Here is a 24,131-nt window from a genome sequence, read left to right as displayed (position 1 = left end):
GAAGGCAGGCCGTCGCGCGGACCCCTGACCTCGGGCGGAGCCGCCACATCGCTCTGCGGGCGGCGGTGGCTCCAGCCCAGAGTGGCCGCGGCCAGCCCCCGCGGGCGGGCAGGAGCTCCGAAGCCATTGGCTGGCGCGCCGGCTGCGGAGGGCGGGGAGCGCCGCCGAAGGGGACTGTTTGCTCCTACGGGCTGTAGATGGAGCTGTCCGGCCCCGGCGAGGGGGAAGGCGCCTGGAAAACGTTCTTCTTCTCCCTGGCCGGCCCGAGCGGGGAACAGCACTCCCAGGATGCAGTTTGTGTCAACACGGCCGCAGCCTCAGCAGCTGGGCATCCAGGGCCTGGGGCTGGACAGCGGGAGCTGGAGCTGGGCCCAGGCTCTGCCCCCGGAGGAGGTCTGCCACCAGGAGCCGGCGCTGCGCGGGGAAATGGCTGAGGGAATGCCGCCCATGCAGGTGGGTGAGCCCCGGGCGCCATGGCCGCGCCTGCCGTGGGGGCGGGGCGGGCCGGGCCTCCAGCCTCGCGGGCCCGTCGTGCAGCGCCGGACGCGGCCCCCGGCGGCGGGAGGCGCAATGGGCCAGCCGCGGCCCCGGCGCAGGCCCCGGGCGGCAGGCCGTGCCGCGCGGCCGCGAGCCGCTGTCCCGCCCGTGCGCGCCCGGCCCTGCCCGGGACGGCGCCCGCCGCCCTTCGCGGGCAGACTGAGGCTCGCGGCAGGCCTCCTGCTCCGCCGCAGGGCGATCGCCTCGTCCAGGTTACACCGCAGCCAGGTGGACGACAAGATCGCAAAATGTTTCAGCGCCATCTCTCCCAAGTATAATGAGCCACCCACTTTTCCTCGGCACCGGTGCGATCCTGGGAAGGGACTGTGGGGAGGTGACTTGGTTGTCTTGGGTCGGCGAACTTGGCCGCATATTGGAGTCCTGTGAGCAGCTCCGAAGACAACTGACGCCGCCCAAGCCGCGTCCCTGAACGGTCAGCTCCAGCCCCTGGGGTTGGAGGAGGCGCCGGTCTTTCTTTAGGCTCCAACGTGATCTCAGGTGCTACGTTTGAGAACCAGCGCCCCAGGCTGACATAGAACCCAGGGAAGAGGTTCTGAGGCCTGAGCACCCTCGAATGGCCTCCGCAGAGGCCCCTTTGCTCCCACCGGAGGAGCCAGCCAGGAGCTGCTGTGTATTCTTTGATCGATTGTCAGCTTCAGGTCTTCAAACTTCCACTGGCAGCCCTTGCCCTCTTCTCTGGCTAGGTCAGAGTGCAGCCTCCCTGAGCCCTGTGGGTGGCTTTGATGAAGAGGCAACGGGCCTTACCCAGCCAGGACTGCAGCCCCAGAGCCTGCTCTCCTCTCTCCCAGAGGGAGTCTCAGGACACTGTGGGGACAGCTTCTGAGTTTGGGAGAGTAGCAGGTATGCTTGTCACTGGCCTGTCCAGTCCACCTCAAAGCCAAATCCCTCCACTTTCCCAGCAGGAGGGCCTCTTCACAGCAACAGGGAGAACAAAAAGTGAAACCTCCTCTTGACCCAAGCAGGAAGAATTGGTTCTCAGCCTGTGGAGCCCTGAATACTAGAAGAGTATGTCACTGGTTCTCAGATCCCCAAAGAACTGTGGCCACCCTCCACTCTCCTTTCTAGACATAGCGCTTAGCCCCCAACCTGCACCCATTGGCCTTACTCTTGGGGTGAGGATTCTGTGCAGAAAGATAATGGAGGACGTCTCAGGAAGCAGGGAGGGGTCCCAGAGCTTTTACTCTTAGCCCTTGTGGAGGGTGAGGGATGTCCCCTCCTCTTGAATGAAGAATTTTGAATGAATGACATTTTTTAGTTAATCTATTTTCATTTTGCAACATATTTATGAAAGAATAATCTTATAAGGAAAAGGGAAACAACAAGCCCCCCCACCCCTGCTTGCCTGTTCTCTAGCTTGGGCATGTGGTATTTCCCTGGTCTGCAGCCCTAATAGGAATGGTGGTAGCAGCACATACCTGAAAGGTTGGCATTACCTGTAGCACCCACAGGTGTGCCTGTTGGCTGTGCAGGGTGGTACTATGGAATGACCAGCTGCTTCTCCATGCCTCAATTTCATCATCTTTAAAGTAGAGATAATCATTCTTGTCCTAACCTGCTGAGAGATTGCTGGGAAGATTAGCATCAGAAAGTTTACATGAAAATTCTTACCCTGAAACAAAAAACAGGAGGCAAATATGAAGTTTACAATTAAATCTAGCCCATGAAGAAAACAGCTGCTCTGTTCAGAGAGAGAGTCTGAACATTTTAGACAAGGGCCCACAGCCTTGACTTCCAGATGTCAAAGTAGGTGAATTGGTGGCCAGTCTGACTCCCCACAGGCAGGAGGTGGGCTACGGTTTGGGGGAGGGCTAGATGACTGCTCTCACTTTTGCTGGGAGCATTAATGAATACCATGGCTGGAGGTAGGGCTTGGCAGAAGAAAGACAATCGGTGGCATTTGATTAATTGTCCCCTGTTCTCAAGCCACTTTCCCCTCTCACGCATATTCTCATCCTGGGCTGTCACTTTTTCCCTCTGCACACAGGCTCAAGAATGGGACATGGATGCCCGGCGACCAATGCCTTTTCAGTTCCCACCCTTCCCAGATAGGGCGCCCGTCTTCCCTGACCGCATGATGCGGGAGCCCCAGTTGCCCACGGCGGAGATCTCACTCTGGACCGTGGTGGCTGCCATTCAGGCTGTGGAGAGGAAGGTGGACGCCCAAGCCAGTCAGCTGCTGAACCTGGAGGGACGCACCGGGACCGCCGAGAAGAAGCTGGCCGACTGCGAGAAGACGGCCGTGGAGTTCGGCAACCACATGGAGAGCAAGTGGGCCGTGCTGGGCACCCTGCTGCAGGAGTACGGGCTGTTGCAGCGGCGGCTGGAGAACCTGGAGAACCTGCTGCGCAACAGGAATTTCTGGGTCCTGCGGCTGCCTCCCGGCAGCAAGGGGGAGGCACCCAAGGTAAGTGGGGGGTCAGCGGCAGGGCCGGAGGTGAGCAACTGCGCAAGGGAAGAAGCCCCTATTCCAGCTGTCAGGCTTCCCAGGCTTCCCTGGCTGTCTCATTCAGTGTCGTGGTGAAGCCTCTCTCTCCTTAGCCTGGTCTTGAACGTCCTCCCTGCAGCCCTGTGCAGCAGGTTCTTCCGCGTGTGCTTGCCTTGGAGCCTGGTCTCATTACCCCATGCCCTCCCAGAGTTCCTGGCTGGCTGCAAAGACCTTCACTATTTGGTTTTTCCACTTGAGAGCTGACCAGTGACAGTTTGTCATTGGTTACCTTTGTACCTGCTTGTCCAAACCATGGCTGGGGATAGACCCCAAACCACAGTGAATGTACTGGCTTTTAAATCTGGATCACTAAACTCAGGTGGGCCCTTTTTGGCGGAATCATTTCTGCTTTCTTCTGGCTGGTCAGCGCTGCTCTCATTGATGCCCTGATTTCGATTTCTCTGAGTCTGGAGACTCTCAGAGGAGGCTTCCTTGTGTGGCATCACATTCCTGCACCTGTTGCCCCAGTGCCCTGGTCATTGCCACTGAGGCTTGGTGTCCATCCACATCCCCTCTTCTAGGAGGCTACCCTAGCATCTGTGCCATCTGCCTCTCAGCGCTCTTCTCTTTCCTGGTCCTCGGCACTCCAACACTCCATGACCCACCTGTCTCAGGAACTCAACCTCCCCGGCCCTGCACCTCCCTCCACTTAGCACCTCATTTTCTGTTCTCCTGGAGAGCAGAATCCTTTAAAAGAGTCTTTTAGAAGTGTACACTTGTTATCGCCTGTTCTCTCACCCCCATTCTCTTCTCCCCAGATTTCTATTATAGAATATTCAAACACATACTAAAGCAGATAGAATAAAATGACGGAAGCCCTGTGCACCTACCGCTGGCTTCAGTGGTCATCAAGCCTGACTGATCCTGTTTCTTCTGAATGCCTGCCCACTTCCTCACTCCTTTTATTTTTTTTCAGAGAAATAAAATTTATTTACTGTCTTATGTTATCCCAAATAGGATTTATATGACTCTGCCTTTTTTCTTTCTTTCTTTTTTTAAATTTGTTCACACCATAAGACAGTATAATTTGATCAATTTCCTTCTCCAGTCCCTCTCCTTTTCCTCTCCTCCCTCCCCTCCCCTTGTTCCCCTTTTTCTATTCTACTGGTCTCTCTTCTACTTTTTTTTTTTTTTTTAAATTTGTTCCAATCAGTCACACATGGTAGTGGAATACATCTTGACACATTGTACACAAATGGAACCTGACTCTTTTAATTTTGAAGCAAATGCCAGATGTCAATAACTTTGTTCATAAATATATCAGTATTAATTCTAAAAGGTAATAACTCTTTAAAAATAAATATATTGGCCAGGTGCAGTGGCACTCACCTGTAATCCCCACAATTCAGGAGACCAAGTCAGCAGGATCACAAATTTGAGACCAGCCTTAGCAAATAGCAAGGCCCTGTGCAACTTAGGGAGGGACCCTGTCTCAAAATTTAAAATAAATAGATAGATAGATAGATAGATAGATGGATAGATAGGGCTGGGGATGTGGCTCAGTGGTAAAGTGCCCCTGCCTTCAATACTCAGTACCAACAGATAAATAAGTAAACACACAAGAAAGACCACTATCTATAAAATTAAAATGCATTAATAAAAATAAATAAACTCCATGTTGGCACCACTGCCACAGGAGAAACCTCACCCCACTCCAGTGTCCTGTGGTGTCTAGATTTTCAATTAATCATTCCTTCCTTTCTTTTTTCTATTTTTTTTTAAATAAGAATTTAAATAAGGTCCACACATTGTGATTGACATGTCTTCGTCTTTTTTAATATGTAGATTTCTCCTTCATCTCTGTTTTTCCTTGCACTTCATCTGTGAGAGGAACTGGGCTATCAGTCCTGTCTAGTGTCTCACTGCCTGGCTTCTGCTGATGGCATCCCTCCTGGTCCCACTGAGCATGTTCCTCTATTCTTAGTGTTCCAGTAAACTGGTAATTGGATAATTCTCTCTGGAACCCACTCTGATCAGGCTTGGGTTCCCTCCCTTCTGTCGTATGGGTCTTACCCAGGCCCTAATAAGGTCCACGGTGTTAAAGCCACTGATCAGGTCTCAGTCTTCATCCTCCTGACCCATCAGCAGCGTTGTGTGCAGGTAGCCACTCTGTCCTTGGCGCGCCTTTGACCTGCTCCCAGGATGCTGCTCTTGACTCCTTCTCTACCCAGTAGCTGCTCCTTCTCAGCCTGCTCTCCTGGGTTCGCCTCCTTTTCCCAACATCTTACAGTTTGTAGCGGTGGGCTCATCTCAGCCTTTTGCTCTTATTTACAGTCACTTCCTCATGATTTCCTCCAGTCCCATAGTTTTATTTTTATTTTTATTATTGATTGTTCAAAACATTACATAGTTCTTGACATATCATATTTCATACATTTGATTCAACATCGTTGTTTTTTGTTATTTTTTTTTGTATGTGTGCTGAGGATCGAACCTGGGCCGCACGCATGCCAGGCGAGCGTGCTACCGCTTGAGCCACATCCCCAGCCCTGAGTCCCATGGTTTTAAATGCAATGTGTGTATTGTCAACCCCCAAATATATTCTGTCCCTTCTACTCTCTGCCCTATCCAGACTTCCTTCTTGAATGCCAGACTCATGTTCCCACCTGTAAATTCAGCCTCCATTTAGAGATAAATATCTTAGATTTAATATAACCAAAATGAACTCTGGGTATTCTGCTTGAAGCCTGTTCTGCTCAAGGTCATCCTCGTCTCTACTGATGACAGTTCCATCCTATTCAGTCACTCAGACCAAAGCCTTGGAGTACTTCTTGTCTCCTCTCTTTCTCTCACCTTCCAGTATACATGTACTGTGTGACCACACCTCACCTCATCTTGGTATTGCTGCAGTTCCTGCCTGGTCTCTTGGTCTCCACCCTTGCCCCTCTCCCATTCTGTCTACTCTCAACAGAGCAGCTAGAGTGATTCCTTTAACATAAATTGGTCACAGATGCCTAAACTTTCCAAATGGCTTCCCATCTTACTCAGAATAAAAGCATAAGTTTTATGTGTTCCCCACCACACTCCCCGTTACACCCTGGCCTCTGACAGTCCTCCAGCTTCCCACACAGGCTCCCAGTTCAGGGACATTCCACTGAGAAGCTCCTTCCATGGACACTTCCTGGTCATCTGCATAGTTTCTCCCCAACCTCCCGGCTTCCTTCAGAGGTCTGCTCAGCCATCACTTTATCGTGGACCCTTCTGTAGCCACCCTATGAGAAGAACCACATCCCTCCTGCATGCCGTTGCCTGTCCCTGCTTTGGTCTTCCTCTGAGCACTTATGCCATCAGCATCTTAAATATTTACACCTTTTTTTTGGCTTCTTGGTTCGCTTTCCCTGACAAGAATGTCAGTTCTGTTTGGTTCAAGTGTTTGTCACGGCACCTGGCTCAGAGTTGGTATGCCCAAGGTGGTGGCGCTTCAGCTGGACAGCTAGCAGCTCCGTGGAAGGGATTAGGTCTCACATGTCTCCGCGGGTGGCAAGGAGCCCAACCCATCAACTTTGCCAGAGCTGCCCCTTGAATTTATTTGTCAAGCCTTCACATACTGGATTGTCATAGGGACTTTGTTCCCTGCACAGCATTGAGTGGGATTTTGCAGATGTTGCTTGCCTATCACAATCAGCATCTGCTCACACCCTGCCCTTTGCGCCTGTCTGTACCACGTGTTTTAACTCAGCATTCTGTCCTCATGTAGCACTGTTAGGTGTTCTCTGTGTTGGATGAAGCCTCAGAGTCTCAACTGTGGTGTGCCCCTGCATGATGAGGGAGTGGTTCTGGGATGTGGATCAGGGGACTTGGTTGAGTCTTGACTGTCCACTTCTGGTTTTCTACGATGCGTTAAGCATGTGTTTTCATGATCTCTGAGCCTCCTCAATTCCTCTTTAAAGAAATGAAGTCTGAGCAATTAAGTAAACTTATAGCTAATCGCTGTGAGCCCCAGTGTTAACCGTCTGTAGCATGAAGACGCTACTGTGCTGGCTTCATAGAATCATGAGGAGGCATTGGTTTTGTTTATGGAAAAACATTTTGTGGGTCCTTGTTAGTTACCTATTGCTGTGTCATAAATGTAGCAGTCTAAAAAATAATTATTATCTTGCAGTTTCCGTGGGTCAGGAATTCAGAAGTAGCTTAGTTGGGAGCTTCTGGATTATTCCCTTGAATAATCATCCTGGCTTTTGGCTGGGGGTGTGATTATTTGAAGGCTTGACTGTGGCTGGCAGGTCTACTTCCAAGACAGCTCATTCACCTGGCTGCTGGCAGGTCCCTTACCATGTGGACTCCACTAGGACTACTTGAGCATCCTCACAATGTGTCCACACCCATGCCCCCTCTCATGAGGGGTCCAGTGGAGAGAGACCAGGATGGAACTGCAGTGTCTTTTATGACCAGTTTTAGAAGTTGTGTACCACTACTTCTTTATATATTTGTTAGAAGTGAGTTACCAAGTCCTGCCCATACTCAGGAGAAGAATTCAACTCCACCTATCAAAATTTCATGACATTTGAAAACCACCACAACTGTAAAGCACCATGAGTATGTTAATGCACATTGCTGGCCACAGTTATGGTTCATTATGTGCTCTTGGTGTGCAAGGTGCGTTTTCTTTATCTGCTGGATTTAGGAGGGATACTGTCAAATCTCTATGGGCCTGTCAGGTTCTGTTGTGTCTGTTAGTTGGTTCCTAGCTCATTCTGGGTAGTCTCTCCTGTCCAGGTGGATCAGAGGCTGCTGGCAGTCTCAAACCAGGCCTCAGACTTCTGTTATATCCTGTCACAATAAAGTCATTAAAAAGTGATGCCTGTTTCTACACATGAGAATGGAATTCTGAATATTGATTTTCCAAAAAAAAAAATGGTAAAGTGAAGCAGAGGAGCTGGTGTGTTGGAAAGATAGGCTTTGGATACCTTCAGTTTGAGATACTTAAAGACAATTAAATGGTGCTGCCTAGAAAGCCAGTGGAAAAGTGGAGAAGCAGGGAGGAGTCGGGACAGAGCCTCGTCCTGGAAGAAGAGGAGAAAACAGTAAAGAAGACGTGAGCCAGTTGGACAGCAGGCAGCACAGTAATGGGAACCAAGCAGGCAAAAATTCTAGAAAGGTGGTCTGACCTTTCAAAGAGGTCTGAAAGGGTAAGGGTTACAGCCGCTGGTGGCCCAGGACCTTCCAGGCGGTGGTTTCAGAGAACGGAGGACACAAGCAGAGTATGTCCCTTGGAATGTGTCAAGTGAAGATTGAGAATAGATTAACCAAAGGTAGCAGCTTTGAGTGAAGGTTTTCTCAGCCTGGGATGACCCAAAAGAGAAAGGCGGTGGGAGAGAGGAGGAGCTGAACATGCAAAAGAGGAAAGGGCAACAGGTAGAGGAGAAGTAAAGGGCACCTATCAGCAGGTTTGCTTTGGCAAGAAGGAAAGGGCAAGGAAGCAGCTTGCCAGTCTCTACCTGAGGTCAAAGACAGAGGCAGGTGCAGGACGGTCAGAGAAGAAAGCTGTGGAGCAGTGGAAAGTTTGAAACCAGCCTCCGAAGGGACAGAGCAGGATGTTAACCAGAGGTCACCAAAGACTCCTGGGCAGCCTGAGACATGATGTGAATTCATGGTAGATATTCTCTTCAGAATTTCATGAGTTTTATCTAGGAACAGGGACTTAAAATGAAGAAAAGAGGCCATGTCTGTGCTAGCTCTAGTTACAAGTTCTAAGCCTGATTTTTTAAAATTTTAATTAGGTATATATGACAGCAGAATGCATTTTGATTCATTGTACACAATTGCAGCACAACTTTACACTTCTATGGTTGTATACAATGTAGCATCCCACCATATTTGCAGTCATACATACCTCAAGTAATGATGTCCATCTCATTCCACCATCTTTCCTAACCCTCTGCAAACTCCCCACCCCTCCCTCCCCTTTGCCCCATCAATGTTCCTCCATTTTCTAAGCCTGATTTTTAAAGATGGATGGTGAACTGTTAGTAGGGACAGTGCCACTCTGCACAGCTGTGTAGATCACCTTTGCAGGAATTATGTGCACCTGGCTCAAAGGCTGACATTTCTAATTGGCATGTAGGTGCCGCCCCCTCACGAGGCTGTGCACCTGACTGTGCTGTCTCCTTCTCATTTGCACCAAGGTGCCATACAGGTCAGTTTTGGTCCTGTAATTGCAGGTATAGGGCTGGGGATGTGGCTCAAGTGGTAGCGCGCTCGCCTGGCATGCGTGCGGCCTGGGTTCGATTCTCAGCACCACATACAAACAAAGATGTTGTGTCCGCCGATAACTAAAAAAAAAAATAAATATCAAAAAATTCTCTCTCTCTCTCTCTCTCTCTCTCTCCTCTCTCACTCTCTTTAAAAAAAAATATTGCAGGTATAAAGACTGATGAATGAGGACTAGGGAGGGGAGGAGAATTGGGGGGCTGAATTTCAGAGTGAGAGCAGCGGCTGGTTCAGCAGAGATGTGAAAGTGGTAAGTGGGAGACCCACACGGTCAGAGAGGGAAGTCCACTGATTCAAATCACAGAAATGAAACCAATTTGAACGATTTGGTCCAAGGTGAGGTCGAGCTGGTGAAGGCTGAGATGAGTACACACGAGGTTCCTGGTCAAACTGAAACCCCGGCTTTATGTGACAGATCAGAACACTTCAATTGACAAGTGACTGACATGAGTGATGACAGGCCACAGTGGCACTTCCTCATGCACGACACACCAAGACCTGGAGCTTTCACACATACATGGCTTTGGATTGTACAAGTTTTAGTGACAGAAATGTAACTTTGTCCTCAGGGGTAACCTCACCTGAAATTCAGGTTTCATCACAGAGCTTTATGGTACTTGGGTCACCGATCCCCATTCTGAGACCCTCCCACACCTCTGTCATCCCATACACCAGGAGAGGCTCATTGACTTCAGCTTTGCCTTTAAGAATCCAGTTGACCTAGAAGTGAAATAACAAAGGACATCGCTAAATACTTTTTAAAAAGTGGGTGGGCAAAGTTGACCATCAAGGCTGTTGGAAGCACAAGAAGGTCCAGGGGATAGAATCCGAAGTGGGCTGCCTTGGGCTGGGATCCAGAGGTTGGAACGCACAGAGTGCAGGCCGGGCTCTGGGGCGGGTTGGCTCCTTTACTTCGCAGGAGAAGTGGAGCCAGTCAGGTGGGCAGCAGGCACGAAGCTGAAACCCTTATTGTCCCAGGTCCCTGTGACTTTTGTCGACATTGCGGTTTACTTCTCTGAGGACGAGTGGAAGAACCTGGACGAGTGGCAGAAGGAGCTCTACAACAACCTAGTTAAGGAGAACTACAAAACACTGATGTCCCTGGGTAAGGACACCTCCCCTCTCCACCTGTGAGCCGTCTCTGGAGGGGGTGTGTCAGCCTAATGCAAAGAAATGATTTGCTATTGGTGCTCGAGAGAGTTTATAACAGGGTGAAAATAAACGCCTGGCCTCAGGGCTCTCGCCTAAAATTCTCTGTGCACTACTACTATTTTAGAAGACAGGAAAATCTCACATCTGCACCTCACTACACTCTCCATCCCAACAGTTGGGATAAGCCCAAGTTTATGTGACGTCAGCTTTCGGAGACCAGCTCTTTCTACACTAGAAGTCTGGGAATCTGTCTGCTTGTCTTCAAGGTTCCTCCTAAGAGGTTACCTACCTTGCTAGGTGACTGCTGCCACGTAGAGGGGTGCTCAGGTGGAGAGGTAGCTGGCAGACAGCTCCCCCGTCATCCTGGATCTGGGGTCACTGGCCAACTTCCTTCCCTTCCCTCTCACTTCCAGACACAGATGGCCCTGTGCCCAAGCCAGATGCTCCAGCCCCGGTGGAGCCCAGGGAAGAGCCTTGCGTGTGGGAGCAACGTCACCCTGAAGAGAGAGAAATCCCAGTAGATACAGACACAGGTAAGGGCTGCCAAAGAGAGTGCCAGGTCCAGGGGAGGGCAGGAGAGGAGAGCCGGGTGGCCTATACACCAGGCTGGGGGCGCTACGGTGTTTGGGCAAGAGGGAGTGTCTTGAGTCCTCCTGGGGGCCAGTTCTGCTGCAGTTGAAATGTGGTGGTCACTTACAGGAAGAGGTCTTGGGGCCTGAAATCTCAACATGGACACTTATCTTTTGGTTTATTAAAGCTGTGTAGCTTTGGACTCACAGGTAAGCTGGGTGGAGAGTCAAGAAAGTATGTGGGCTTGTGACACCTCCCAGGCCTGGTGGGGAGCAGAGAACTTAAGCCTGGGAGCCACCAGAGGCTCCCTGCCTCGGATCCAGGAGGCTGACGGAGGTGAAAGGGGAGTCTGCTGTGGAGGCACAGTTCTGCTGGGCCCAGCTCCTTGCCCAGGTGTAGTCTGCGGTTTCACTCATGCCTCATTCTTGCCCAGACACACACCTCCTGCGCACACTTACCCTGCGATGCTCTTTCCTCACTCAGCAAAGAACTTCAAGTCCTAAAGGAATCGGTTCCCTGGGAACCCCACCTGGCCAGCATTCAAAAACTGGGACAGAAGGCACCAGGGTTCTAGTCTCAGCTCTGCCCTAGAGTCTGTCCCCTGGGCCTCAGCTCTCCGAGCAGCAGTGTTGACAGGGTGAAGTCTGGCCCTCAAGCCAGTCTTCTGCCCAACAGCATGAACACTCACCCCCAGCCCCCTGCCTCACTTTCCCAACCTTCTCTCTCTCTCTCTCTCAATGAGCTCTCACTATGTTATGCAGGTTGGACTTACACTCACAATCCTTCAGCCTCAGCCTCCCAAATAACTGGAGTTACAGGTGTGCACTACTATGCCCAGCTCTTTTATCAAGATGAAATTTATGAGCAATAAAAATCACCCTTTTAGGGCTGGGATTGTGGCTCAGCAGTAGAGTGCTTGCCTAGCCTGTGTGAGGCACTGGATTCGATTCTCAGCACCACATATAAATAAATGAATAAAATAAAGGTCCACAACATGTTAAAAAAAAAAAAATCACCCTTTTAGGAGTTGTAGTTGTGGCTCAGTGGTGGAGTGCTGGCCTGGCCTGTGTGAGGCCCTGGGTTCGATCCCCAGCACCACGTATTAATAAATAAAACAAAAGATCCAACTTAAAAAAAAAAATCACCCTTTTAAAGTATATAATTCAGTAGTTAACTGAGTGCAATCGTCACTACTGTATAATTCCAGAATGTTTTCATTATGAGAAACCTCATACCCCTTAGCAGCCACTGCCCTCTCCCCTTTGCTCCAGCCCTGGCAACCACGACCCTCTCTGTCTCCATGGATTTGCCTCTTGGCTGTTCCAGCTCAGAGACTCCTGCCCCGTCTTCATCAAGACTGCAGATGTCTGAGTTCAGCAGCTGTCCGTGCAGTCTCTAGTATTACGTGGTAGTTTTTTTACATTTCAGGCACCATAAAGTCCACAATTTCATTGAGTTATCAAACCATCTTGGGACTGAGCAAAGAGACCACTTGCCTATTTTATAGAAGCAGCAGCAGCTGAAACCCAGAGAGTGAAATGACTCATGCATTGAGTCGGTAGAGTTGAAACCAGGATCCCCATCTTCAGATTCCTCACCAAGTCTCTTTCTATTGCCTAAATGTCACCTGCCAGGAGCTAGTACATTGCACAGTAGAATACCAGAAGAGGAAACTGCCCTTTTGCCACATCTTGGGTTCTACTAAAGGATGTGTTGTCTTTTATGTTTAAGGATGCTGTGCTTTACCCACCCAGCATCGAGGCTTAGCTGTGCCTCTGCCCAACCTGCCTGCAACTAATCAAATCATGTAAATGTATGATTTGCATGTGTGTAAATATATATTTACATACATATATATGCACACAAACATGCACGTGTATGTCTGTTTCTGGCCACTTCAGTGAAAAGCAAGGACAAATCACTGCAGTCAGAGGTCAAACACCTGGCCAAGTCTTCATTACCTGAGTCGTATGTTGTGGGATTGTGTCCAGTCTTTCTAACCCTCTTATACCTCATTTTGCTGCTTGCCTGCCCCTTTTTCTGAATGTTGGTCACTTCTCTGTTGGGACCTTCTATTCCCCAGGGTTATCCAGGACCGGAGACCCCTGCTCTCACCTGCAAGTGCGGGCAGCCATGCTCCTGACCCCAAATGTGCTGGTGACTGGTATACGGAAAAACAGTGTGATTCTCTGTCTGCAGGAACAGAACCCCTGGTGCCTGCACAGGATGCATCCTCCCAAGTGAAGCGAGAAGGAGCTCTGTGTGTCCGGGGCCAGCGGGGCCTGGAGGAAAGAGCCATCCCCACAGAATCTATCACCGGTGAGTGAGCCAACAGCCTTCCGGCCCAAGATGGGAGTGGAGTGGGTGCGCACAGTTCATAACTCCAGGGGTGTCTGTGTTTGTGCCAGACCAGAGGCTGCACCAGCAATGAAAGCACATTGCGGGTGCAGGACTGGGCTAAGGCAGGATCTCTTTAGGGGTGTTGACATGGCACACAGCATTGACAGTTCATGACTATACCCAGGCTTTGCTTGTTCTCTTTGCATTCATCTTTCTATTATTAGGTTTGGACTATTTTTCCTCTTCCTTAATAACAGTATCACCAAGATAGTATACATCTATAATCCCAGTGACTTGGGAGGCTGAGCCAGGAGGATCACAAGTTCAAAGCCAGCCTCAGCAACTTAGCAAGGCCCTAAGCAACTTAGCGAGAACCTGTCTCAAAATAAAAAATAAAAAGGGCTGAGGATGTGGCTCAATGGGTAAGCACCCCTGGGTTAAATCCCCAGTACCAAAAACAAGCAAACAAACAAACAAAAACTGGTATCACTGCCAAAGTACTAAGTGCAAGGCACTTTACTAGACTTGCTGGGGACAGAATATAGAGACCAGTAAAACCTGCCCCCTGACCCAGAAGACTTTTCAGTGCTTTGCCCAAGTATCATGTGGGTCTTGGGGGAGCTGCTCCTGATGGCATTCCAGCCGGGCTCTGTAGCAGGTGTGTGTGTGAGTCAGAGTTTGGTGTGGCAGCAGAACCAATGTTGTATGTGTTTGTGTGTGTGTAAAGAGAGAGAGGTTGTTTTAAGGGATTGGCTTAGCAATTGTGGAGGCGAGCAAGTCTGCAGTTCCCAAGCAGGCCAGGGGTGGAGGCCTGGGAAGAGCTGATGCTGCAGCTCAAGCCTCAAGCCATCTGCTGAAGGTGTTCCTTTTCCTTGGCAAACTCCACCTTTTCTATCAGAGTTTTCAGGTTGAATGAAGCCTACCCACATTTTGACTTCATATGTAGTCTCATCCAAAAAGCATACTTGTTAGAAACATCTAGAATAACATTTGACCAAATATCTGGCCAACCCAAGTTGATACACAGAAGCAAACCATCACAAGATAGATTAACATACTGTGGCTCCCTCCTCGTCCACTCGTTAGAGCTCCATACCTTGACTCCCTTAGGCAAAGCCTCAGACCCATAAGCAAGTGATAGTAGCATCTAGGGAAAGAATTGTTTCTCCCTGGGCATCAGGAAATTCTGGAAAACACCAAGTATTGCTCTCTTTAGAGAGACCTGGAGATAAGAAGGCAATAAAAGGTAAATTGGGTTTAATAGTGGAAGAAAGAGGATGTGGGATCTTTTCTCTCATCTTAGAAAAGTCCTGTTCAAATGACTTAGATAAAAAAACTTCCTGAAAGGGGTCATTTTCCTGGGAAATGCCCGCATAAGGATCCCTCCTCTCATAGTGGTCGCAGCAATAGAGTGGGTACCTCATTCTAGGAAATTGTCTTCGGAGCACAAAGACACCTTGTACCTTAAAGTCACTGTTATGTCATTCCCCTGTGAAATCTACTAATTTGCAACCACAGATACATTGTGGCCAGAATGACTTGACTCTTTGGCTAATTAGAATAATTTAGTTACATACATGCCTGATTTTTAGGGGAAACAGATAATTGCATGAAATCATAGATTTACTCAAAACACAAACTGGTGATGATTTCATTTCATTAACACCTTTGCTGCTCTTGTTCCCATGAATAGACTCCCCCATCTCTGCCCAGGACCTCTTGTCCCGGATTAAGCAGGAAGAGCAGCAGTGCGTATGGGATCAGCAGGATTTGGCAGAAAGAGATATTCCCACAGACCCCAATTCAGGTGAGGAAAATGTCAGAATGAATATTGAGGTCAAAGAAATCATTTATTATATCAAAGGAACTAATACTAAAATTACCGTAGTACCAATTTTTTTTTTTCTTTCTTTCTTTTGTGGTGCTGGGGATTGAAGCCGGGGCCTAGCACCAAGTTTTGACAATCTGATGCAGGCTCACCCAATTGGGCTCTGTGACTTGTGAACGTTGGCAGAGCTGGGGAGGTCCCCTGTTATCCCTTCTGGAAGCTCTGGCACTGAAGTCTTATCCCAGCCCCATACCAGGAAGAGAGGATAAGAAGCAAAGTCTAAGGGTCTTTGTAATTTTTCAACTTATCAAGGGAGAAATTAAAGGGACCCAGGGCAGATGGTGAAGCAGAGTCTCCCTGGTAAAGAGTCCTCAGGCTTCACATGGGTCTTGTCAGTGGCTTTGATTGCTGGTTCTGCATCACCAAATTTCTGAGTCAGACCAATCAGCCATGGCACTGTGGGCTATCAGAGCTGAGTCTTCCTCTGGCCTGGCCTGGCCCCATCCCTCTGGGGCTCAGTGGACAGTTGGAAGTCCTGGGTTCCAGTCTGACTTTGTTGCTGCCCAGGCTTTGAGATGAGCTTCCTCCTCTCTGGCAGCTTTGAATTGTGTAGCATGAGTGAGAGCCCATGTAGGAAGGCTTGAGAGGGCAAGAAGGACCCCATAAATATAGCATGGATGCCCAAGACACCACCTTCCACATGGCCAGAGCCTCTGCATGCAATGGCTTTCCATCCTTCTGTGGGATAACAGCTGGGAGAGAATGAAGTATAATGAACCTTCTTTCCTGAAAATAGAGTCTCTCATCTCGGCACATGACATTTTGTCCTGGATCAAGCAGGAGGAGCAGCCGTATCCTTGGGGCCCTCGAGACACAATGGAAGGAGAGCTTGGACTGGACTCTGGCCCCAGTGAGTAATACGCCCTCCATCAGGATCCCTGGGTGTTTTGACCAGGGTTGCTGGCCTCAGCCTCCCCTTTTTGGGGTGATGTGTTGGTGGCAGTCTTTCAGAAACTGGAGGAACTGTTGGGATGAGAGAACAGTGCCTGCCCTTGGTTTAGATGGGATTTAGAGCAGAACTCTTTGTACCTGTTGACATGGTGGGATGTCAAGGAATGCCAGGAGACTGAACACAGCACAAGAGGGAGCAACAGCAGCCCCCTCCCTAACCTGGCCACCATCCTAGCTCTGGCCTTGAAGCCACAGGACCAGCTCATCAGGCCTTGCCAGGAGCTTCTGCCCCAGCCCTGGTCCTCGGTGCTGCTTTCTAATTCTTCCAGGTTGGCTATGAGCTAGTCTACCTGGAGGAGCCTTTGCCTGGGACCATACAGGGCTGGGGACAGATCTAGGAAGGCCCCTGGAGAGCTTGCCAGGCTTCATAAATGACCAGTCCATTTTCCTACTTTGGTATGGCTTTGACAACCCATAGGACAGTTTGCTTTGTCCTGTTTTATCTTTGGGATGCCTTTGAACCCAGCATCAGAGAGACAGGAGTATCTGGAAATGTCTTTCCCCACGCAAGTCATGATAGTCTATCTATCAGGTCCTATTTCTTGTCTTCCAAAGGGAGCCTGCCTCCTGCTTATTAATGTTGGAATTTGAAACTAGTATATCAGCCGTCATTTCTTTTGAGGTTTAAAGCCAACCTAGTTTGGTGTTGCCAGGGACAGATGGAAGGACTCTTTTTTTTTTTTTTTTTTATGTTTTATAGTGGACACAATATCTTTATTGTATTTTTATGTGGTGATGAGGATCAAACCCAGCACCACGTGCATGCCAGGCAAGCATGCTACTGCTTGAGCCACATCCCCAGCCCCGGAAGGACTCTTTAAATTATGTGAAAGAGTCTTTTGGACTGGGGTTATAAGGGGAGAGGGTGGTAGGTGAGACCTGTGTCTGCCAGTCTTCTTCCCCAGCCCTGGCTATGCAAGAGGAGGAACTGGTGTCCTGCTTGACTAAAGTGAGACCGCTACCTAAGTGGACATTACAATTTAGTAAAAGAGATTTCTGATTTTACCTATTAACGAGTATGTGTTGAGTCTCTACTCTCAGAAAGTTAGTGTAAACAGGGTAAAAATCCACCTCATCTAAAGTTAATGTGCAAAGCAGGAGCTCTGAATAGGACTTTGGAGCCCAGTGACTACCATGTGCTTCTGGAAGGAATGGTGGCCAGCTACATTGTAGCTGGGCTACCTTATCCAGGTACCCACATCCACAGAATTTGCTTTGGAAGTGCCCCCTTGATCTCAGCCCACATTATTCACTGCCTGGGGCCAAAACCTTCTCTACTTTCTGTTTATTTAGCCAGTGTTTCCTTAGTGCCCACTCTGTGCCCTGTGTGTCTCAGCGTGAGAGTAAGCAGGTCAGAAAGACTTTTCCTTCTGTGGGAAGAGGATGGAAGATAAGCAAGCCCATGAGCAGCCAGGGCAATGCCAGGCTGTGGCAAGTGCCCCGAGGGTGATGGGCCAGGAAAACAGGAGGAAGGGACACGGCAGGGCTCTGAGCAGAGCCCCCAGAAAATGCCTCCCAGAGAAGTGAGAGCTGAGTGTGCTCAGCAACCTGAGAAGGAGCTGGCCATAGATTGTCTGCAAGAGTGGACCAGGCGAGGGAGAGCAGGGCAAAGGCCCAGGAAGCTTTGGGAGTGAGGCTGGGAAGGCAGGCAGAACTTAGGAGCCAAGTTAGAGTTTGGATTGTGTTCTAACAACAAAGGAGACTAAAGCAGAGGGTTTTCCGCAGGATCGTGACAGGATCTGGTTTCCATTTTCACAAGGTCAGTTTAGGTATGGACAAGGGGTGGGTGTGGATTGAGCCAAAGCTGAGGAAACAAGGAGGTGTTTCAGAGGCTCGTAGCTCTGCTCTGGTGCTGGTGAAGAGATGGTGGTTGCTCAGAGTTGGCACAGCAGCAGTGCACATGGGGAGGAAGCCTTTGGAGCTGTGGATGATGGATGCAGGTGGGGTGAGGACCCAAGAATGACTCCTGGGTCTGGCCTGAGGAAGTGGGTGAATGCAGTGCCCCTTGCTGAAGTGCGCATCCCTGGGAAACAGCCAGGTAGCTGTGGACACCAACTATCCCAGTTAGTACCTGTTGAGATTTGAGGTCACATCCAAGTGGCAGTGTCCAAGATGAGCATGAGAGTCTGAAGTTCAAGAGAGAGCTCAGAGCTGAATTGATTTGGGAGCTATAGGCTGCAGTGACTTCACATTAGCCCCCTAGAGTTAGGCCACACTTCACCAGTTGAGGCCACTGTACTGCACAACACTGCCCTCCCTTCAGGTACAGCCACCAGCATGGGGATCCCAGGCCACCCTCATTTCTGACCAGCTAGCTACAAATTCTGGGTTCCCACTTTCCCACTGGTTCAAACATGTGCTATATAAAGCCTCACAAAATTCAGAAGCTTGCCACATTTATAATTGCAATGTTATTATAGCCAAAGGGTTTAAATCAGACCCAGCCAAAGGAAGAATCATAAGTCTAGGTCTGGGAGGGTCCTAATCATGAAGTTCCCATTGTCTGTTCCCTATGGAGTCAGGACCTATCACCTTCCCAGCACCCTAATGTGTGACAGTATGCAGAGTGTTGCCCACCAGGGAAGCATGCCTGAGCGTCACTGGTCACAGTGCTTATTGGGTTTTTGTAGCTATGACTGACTGGGTCACTGACCAAGAGGCTCAACTTAATCTCTAGCCCTCTTCCTTTCCCTGGAGATTGCACTGGAAGCCCCAGCCCTGTTATCATATGGTTGATCTTTCTGGCATGGCCAGCTCCATCCTGAGTCATCTTATTAACTTCAACCCTATTTTTTTTTTTTTTTTGGTTCCGGGGATTGAACTCAGGGGCACTTGACCACTGAGCCACATCCCCAGCCCTATTTTGTATTTTATTTAGAGACAGGGTCTCTAAACAGGGTCACTGAGTTGCTTAACGCCTCACCATTGCTGAGTCCGGCTTTGAACTCACGATCCTTCTGCCTCGGCTTCCTGAGCTGCTGGATTATAGGCATGTGCCACTGCGCCCAGCTTGTAACTTCAATTCTTTAGAGGCCCGTGAGTCACCTCATCATCAGCACTCCATCAGAGTCCACTGTGGGCAACAAAAACACAGGAAATTCCAAGGATTTAGAGACTGGTCCAGGAACCAAGGACAAAGGCAGTGAAATTATTACACATGGGCTGTTTTAAGCCTAAGGACTGTGTAAATTCTGGAGACAGTGTTGACAAAGAATTAAAAGAAATCCCAGGCCCAGGCCTGGTAGGAACCAGAAGAGCATGGCCCTACCAAAGCTGGGAGAAGAGGAGGGAGGGAGGAGCCGATTATGTCACAGCTATGAGAGGTTGGACATACACTACAGGGGGGCATTGGAGAGTGTTGTTAACCTTGACAACATTCTCATTGGAGTGGTGAGGGCACATGCCTGACCCTAATAAAAAGGGGAAAGAGAGGTGAAGAAGTGCTAAAAGCAAGTTTAGGTAACTCTTAGTTAAAATGGCTATGAAAAGAAGCCAATAAATGAAGGCAGCTGGGGCTGGGGCACAAGGGGTCCCAGTTGGGGTTTTAATTGAACTGCCTTCAAGAGTAAAGAAGCAAGCTAGTTGTGGTGGCCCACGCCTGTAACCCCAGCAGCTCAAGAGGCTGAGGCAGGAGGATCAGGAGTTCAAAGCCAGCCTCAGCAAATTAGCGAGAGCCTGTCTCCCCCCAAAAATATAAGAAGGGTTAGGGGTGTTGCTCAATGGTTAAGCAACCCTAGGTTCAATCCCCAGTACTCCCACCCCCCAAAAAATAGAGTTAAAGAAGCAAACTTTTCCCACCCTTTGCCAGAACTCAATCACATGCTTATATCTGAATTAATTACTAAAAGGAAATCAAGGAGAAGCCCTCTTGGCCATGCCTGAGCGGGCACCATTGGAGGAGGAGGTGATATGACATAATTGTGGTAGAAAGGAAAGGCAGAACCCACTAGAGAAAAAAGCCAAGACAGTGCAGCATACGGTCACCTTATGAGAGTTCTGCAGCTTTCTGCAGTAGCCTCAGGCACTTGAGTGCAGTCACAGAATTGGGGTTCCCCAGGGAAGCACACTGGGGAGAAGAGCAAAATGCGACAAGTGTTTGCCATGGAGGGATTGTCCTGGAGAGCCAAATTAGGTAAGGCAAAGAGAACAAAGTCTGGGTGCATGGAACATGGCGAGACAGAGCTGGACTGCTTCTCATGCTGAGTTTGAAGACTTAGTCTGGGTAGGAATGTCCTAGGTTGGCTTCCAAGGGAAGCATCTCCAGAGGGCTATGATCCCCTAGTTTCTTTGCCACCCTTTGGGAAAGGCATCTGTGAAGGAATAAAGAGTAGCCAGATAGAGTAGAAGGAGTGGCAAAGACTCAATGCAGTTACACAGGGCCATAGCCAATGGCCCAGAATGCCCCGGAGCTGGCATGGCCATTCTGAGACATCCTGAATTGAGGCAGGCAAACTTTATTTTGCTTCTGGCCTTGCCAGTGTCCCATAGAGGAAGCTGTCTGCCTACCTGGGTGGAGTGGTGGTGGTGGTGGTGGTGTGGTGCTGGGCCTGACCTGTTACAGGCATTCAGAGCAGGTCTTGAGTATGAAGAGTGGGGTGGAAACAGGGCAGGTGCAGTTTGGGAGGTGGCTTCAGTTGGGGCCTGGACAGAAGTGGGAGCACTGAAAGGTACACCAAGAAGAGGTGGGAGTGGGTCCAACTTCTTCACAGTTCCACCACAGGCTGCCCCTAAGTGGTAGATGGGGCTTTTCCAGGCTGGAGCTAGAGACTAGGGAGCAGACAGAAGTGGAGGCACAAGAAGACATCTAAACAGAAGGAGCACTTAGGTGCCTCCTGGGTTGGGCACTAAAGACACTGTTCTGATGCTCAGGGTTTGGACTTTGTCTCCCACTAGCCCCCAAGGCAGTGGAGAGCTGTGGCCTAGTGGCCTGGAGACTCCGGTGTGCAAAGAAAAGCAGCAGGCTGCGTTGTCAGGAGCCAGGGGCCATCAGGCCTGGGTGGCACTCACACTGCCCAGCTGCCCAGCCTGTTATTGCCCTGACTACAGATCCATCTGGGCTAACTGTGGTCCCAGCTCCCTGTATACATTCCTTTAGACCTCTAGACTGATTTTTACTGTGGAAAATTCTGGGAAGTTCTTTTCCTACCATTGAGAAAATCTCCAGAGATAAATTATCATTGTTCATTAGATTGCGATTAAGTCTAATTATTTCCAGGCACTGTACCTTTCAAGGTGGCTTTTGGATTGCAGGCCCCTACCCCTTAGCTTCAGCCTCCTGGAAGGCTTTCCTGTCCCCACCTGCCACCTGCCTGGCTGCTTCTAGTGCTTCCCAGCACATGACTTCGTCAGGCAGAGGGCCATACAGACAGCCACCTATCATCTGCTCAATCTCCTCATTTTTAGAGAAACTTAGGCCCAGATAGCCTGTGACCTGGTCCCTTTCTCAGGAACAGTGTGGGGTCCTAAGTAAGAGCACTGTCAGTATGTCACTTCTTCCTGTTTTCCCCCAGGTGACAGCCTGCTACTGGTGAAGAACCCACCCCAGGCCCCTGCTCAGCCCCAGCCCCAGCCTCAGTCTCACCAGCAGAGCCTGCCGACATTGGCAGTGCCTGAGAACCCTGGTGGCCCCGGGAGCCGGGGGCTGCTGGATGAGGGCTTTCCAGCCCTCCCAGGGGAGCGCACCGTGGGCGAGGCACCACCAGGTGGGGAAGGCAGTGCAGGGAGCAGTGGCAGCGGAGGTGGCGGTGGTAGCGGTGGTGGCGGCGGCGGTGGCGGCGGCGGCGGCGGCGGCGGCGGCAGTGGCACTGGTGGTGGCACTGGTGCAGGTGGAGGCTGTGGCAGCTGCTGCCCAGGTGGTTTGCGGCGGAGCCTCTTGGCCCATGGTGCACGCAGCAAACCCTACTCGTGCCCCGAGTGTGGCAAGAGCTTCGGCGTGCGTAAGAGCCTCATCATCCACCACCGCAGCCACACCAAGGAGCGGCCCTATGAATGCGCCGAGTGTGAGAAGAGCTTCAACTGCCACTCGGGCCTCATCCGCCACCAGATGACGCACCGAGGTGAACGGCCCTACAAATGCTCCGAGTGCGAGAAGACCTACAGCCGCAAGGAGCACCTGCAGAACCACCAGCGGCTGCACACAGGCGAGCGGCCCTTCCAGTGCGCGCTCTGTGGGAAGAGCTTCATCCGCAAGCAGAACCTGCTCAAGCACCAGCGCATCCACACGGGCGAGCGGCCCTATACGTGCGGAGAGTGCGGAAAGAGCTTCCGCTACAAGGAGTCACTCAAGGACCACCTTCGTGTGCACAGTGGCGGCCCGGGCCTTAATGCCCCTCGGCCGCTCCAGGCCCCACCCGAGCGAGACTAGGGCTGGGCTGGGGGCGGGGGAGGGCCAGGATGGAGCCGGAGGCGGGCGAGGGGCTCCGGAGGACCTACCATCCTGCCCCATCCTTCTTGGTGCACCTTCCCGCCCTCTTCTCACCACCTGCTGGAAATCGGGCACAAGAAATTGCACTCCATATAGGGTTCCCCTGAGGGTTGGACAGGGGTACCCTAGGCTTGTCCAGCCAGAATGGACAGCCCACCTCATCTCATAGGGTGGACCGCGCCACCCAGGAAGATGCCAGAGGGACAGCAAGGAGGTGAGAGTCATTGGACACACTCGGCCCACCTAGTGTGCCTATTGGCCACTGGGGCCGCAGATTGTTGTGATCAGGGGAAGTGACCAGGGAGTCTCTAAACCCTTCTGAAATAAGGAAATATAATCCTAAGGTTAGGAGACGCCCTGTAAAGGAAGCCAAGGTGCACTGGTGAGCTGAGGGATGCGCTAAGGGTAACCTCCTCACGATGACAACACTGCCTCGCGTTTGAATAGCGCTTTATACTTTTTTAAAAGTGTTTTCTATCCGTTATCTATTTTCACCCTTAGCCTATCCCTCTGATAGGTGGGGTAGGATTTTCCTGACGTGGTAACTGAGGAAAGTGAGACACAGGTGAGATGGTTTACCCAAGATCACACGAGAAGAGCGTGGTGGAGCCGCACCAGGGCTCCGGCCCAGCGCAGTGTACCCACCACACACACTGCCTACCTCCGTCGTCTGAGACCACTCTGGCCTGGCCTTCCTGGTCTCTTTCCTTCCCTTGACACCCCCTCCCCTAAAATTAAAAGCATCAGGGGCCAACTCCTGGGTTACTGGGGGTGGGGAACAGATTGGCTACAAAGATGCCCAGATTTGTGCTCCAGAAGGCTCTTTCTGTGAGAGACACCTGGGCAGTAGCGCACTCACCCCGAGCCTGTCCTTCCCGCCTCCAGCCCCTCAATCCGGGGCAGCAGCAGCTTTTCACTGCACAGTGAGGCCCCGCCCTCCAGAGGCAGCGGTGCTCTGGGTCAGACCTCCCTTGATGATTTTCTCCAATTCTCCAGGGGAGAGGGAGAGGCCTTTGCTGCCCGAGCAGCCACCAAGGAATGAGTCTCTGCCCAGGAGGGCTGCACAAGTGGGTGCTAGAGTTCGAGCCTCAGTCTCTTTCCTGCCCTGGGCCTCCCAATTGGTGCTATCTGTTACCTGACCATGCTCATGGACATGGACACAGACTACTATGCTCTGACCCTGCAGGCGCCTTGGGAAGCGCGCAAAGGACTCCCTTACGTGTTGGTGCATCGCTCCGTGGCTCTGGGCACCACAGCCCCAGGGGCCACAGTCTCCATTTCAGCGTCTTGCATGGCCAGGCACTGGGGTGGGGTGGCATGCCCCAGGACCCTTTTTTTTTTTTGTGTCAAAAATGGCTTTTCCTGCTCCTCCCATGGATCCTGCTTCTCTCCTAGCCACCGGAGCGCGGTGGGCGGCCAGCACTCTGCCGCATCACCTTTGTGAGCGCTCTGCTTCTGCCCTTCTGTTCATCTGCGCTCCTCTGCTTTCCTCAGACCCCTTTTTGCCGTGCAAAGGGAATTGTTGAAATTAAATAAAAGGTATCCAGATTGCA

General features: G+C 50.7%; 1 protein-coding gene across 1 annotated transcript; it reads left to right on the top strand.

Moving 5' to 3' along the window:
• The first annotated feature begins 206 nt into the window (after window positions 1-206).
• Window positions 207-24,131, top strand: Znf282 (zinc finger protein 282). Its single transcript, XM_076832185.2, has 8 exons — window positions 207-453; window positions 2,543-2,962; window positions 10,232-10,358; window positions 10,819-10,938; window positions 13,175-13,294; window positions 15,009-15,122; window positions 15,940-16,053; window positions 21,665-24,131. Exons 1-8 carry the CDS (start codon window positions 289-291, stop codon window positions 22,516-22,518), a joined length of 2,034 nt encoding a protein of 677 aa, XP_076688300.2. The 5' UTR covers window positions 207-288; the 3' UTR covers window positions 22,519-24,131.

Source organism: Callospermophilus lateralis, chromosome 1 (genome assembly GCF_048772815.1).
Source record: "Callospermophilus lateralis isolate mCalLat2 chromosome 1, mCalLat2.hap1, whole genome shotgun sequence".
Lineage (NCBI taxonomy): Eukaryota > Metazoa > Chordata > Mammalia > Rodentia > Sciuridae > Callospermophilus > Callospermophilus lateralis.
The sequence above is the reverse complement of the archived record's forward strand: the minus strand, read 5'-3'. Positions and strand labels throughout refer to the sequence as shown.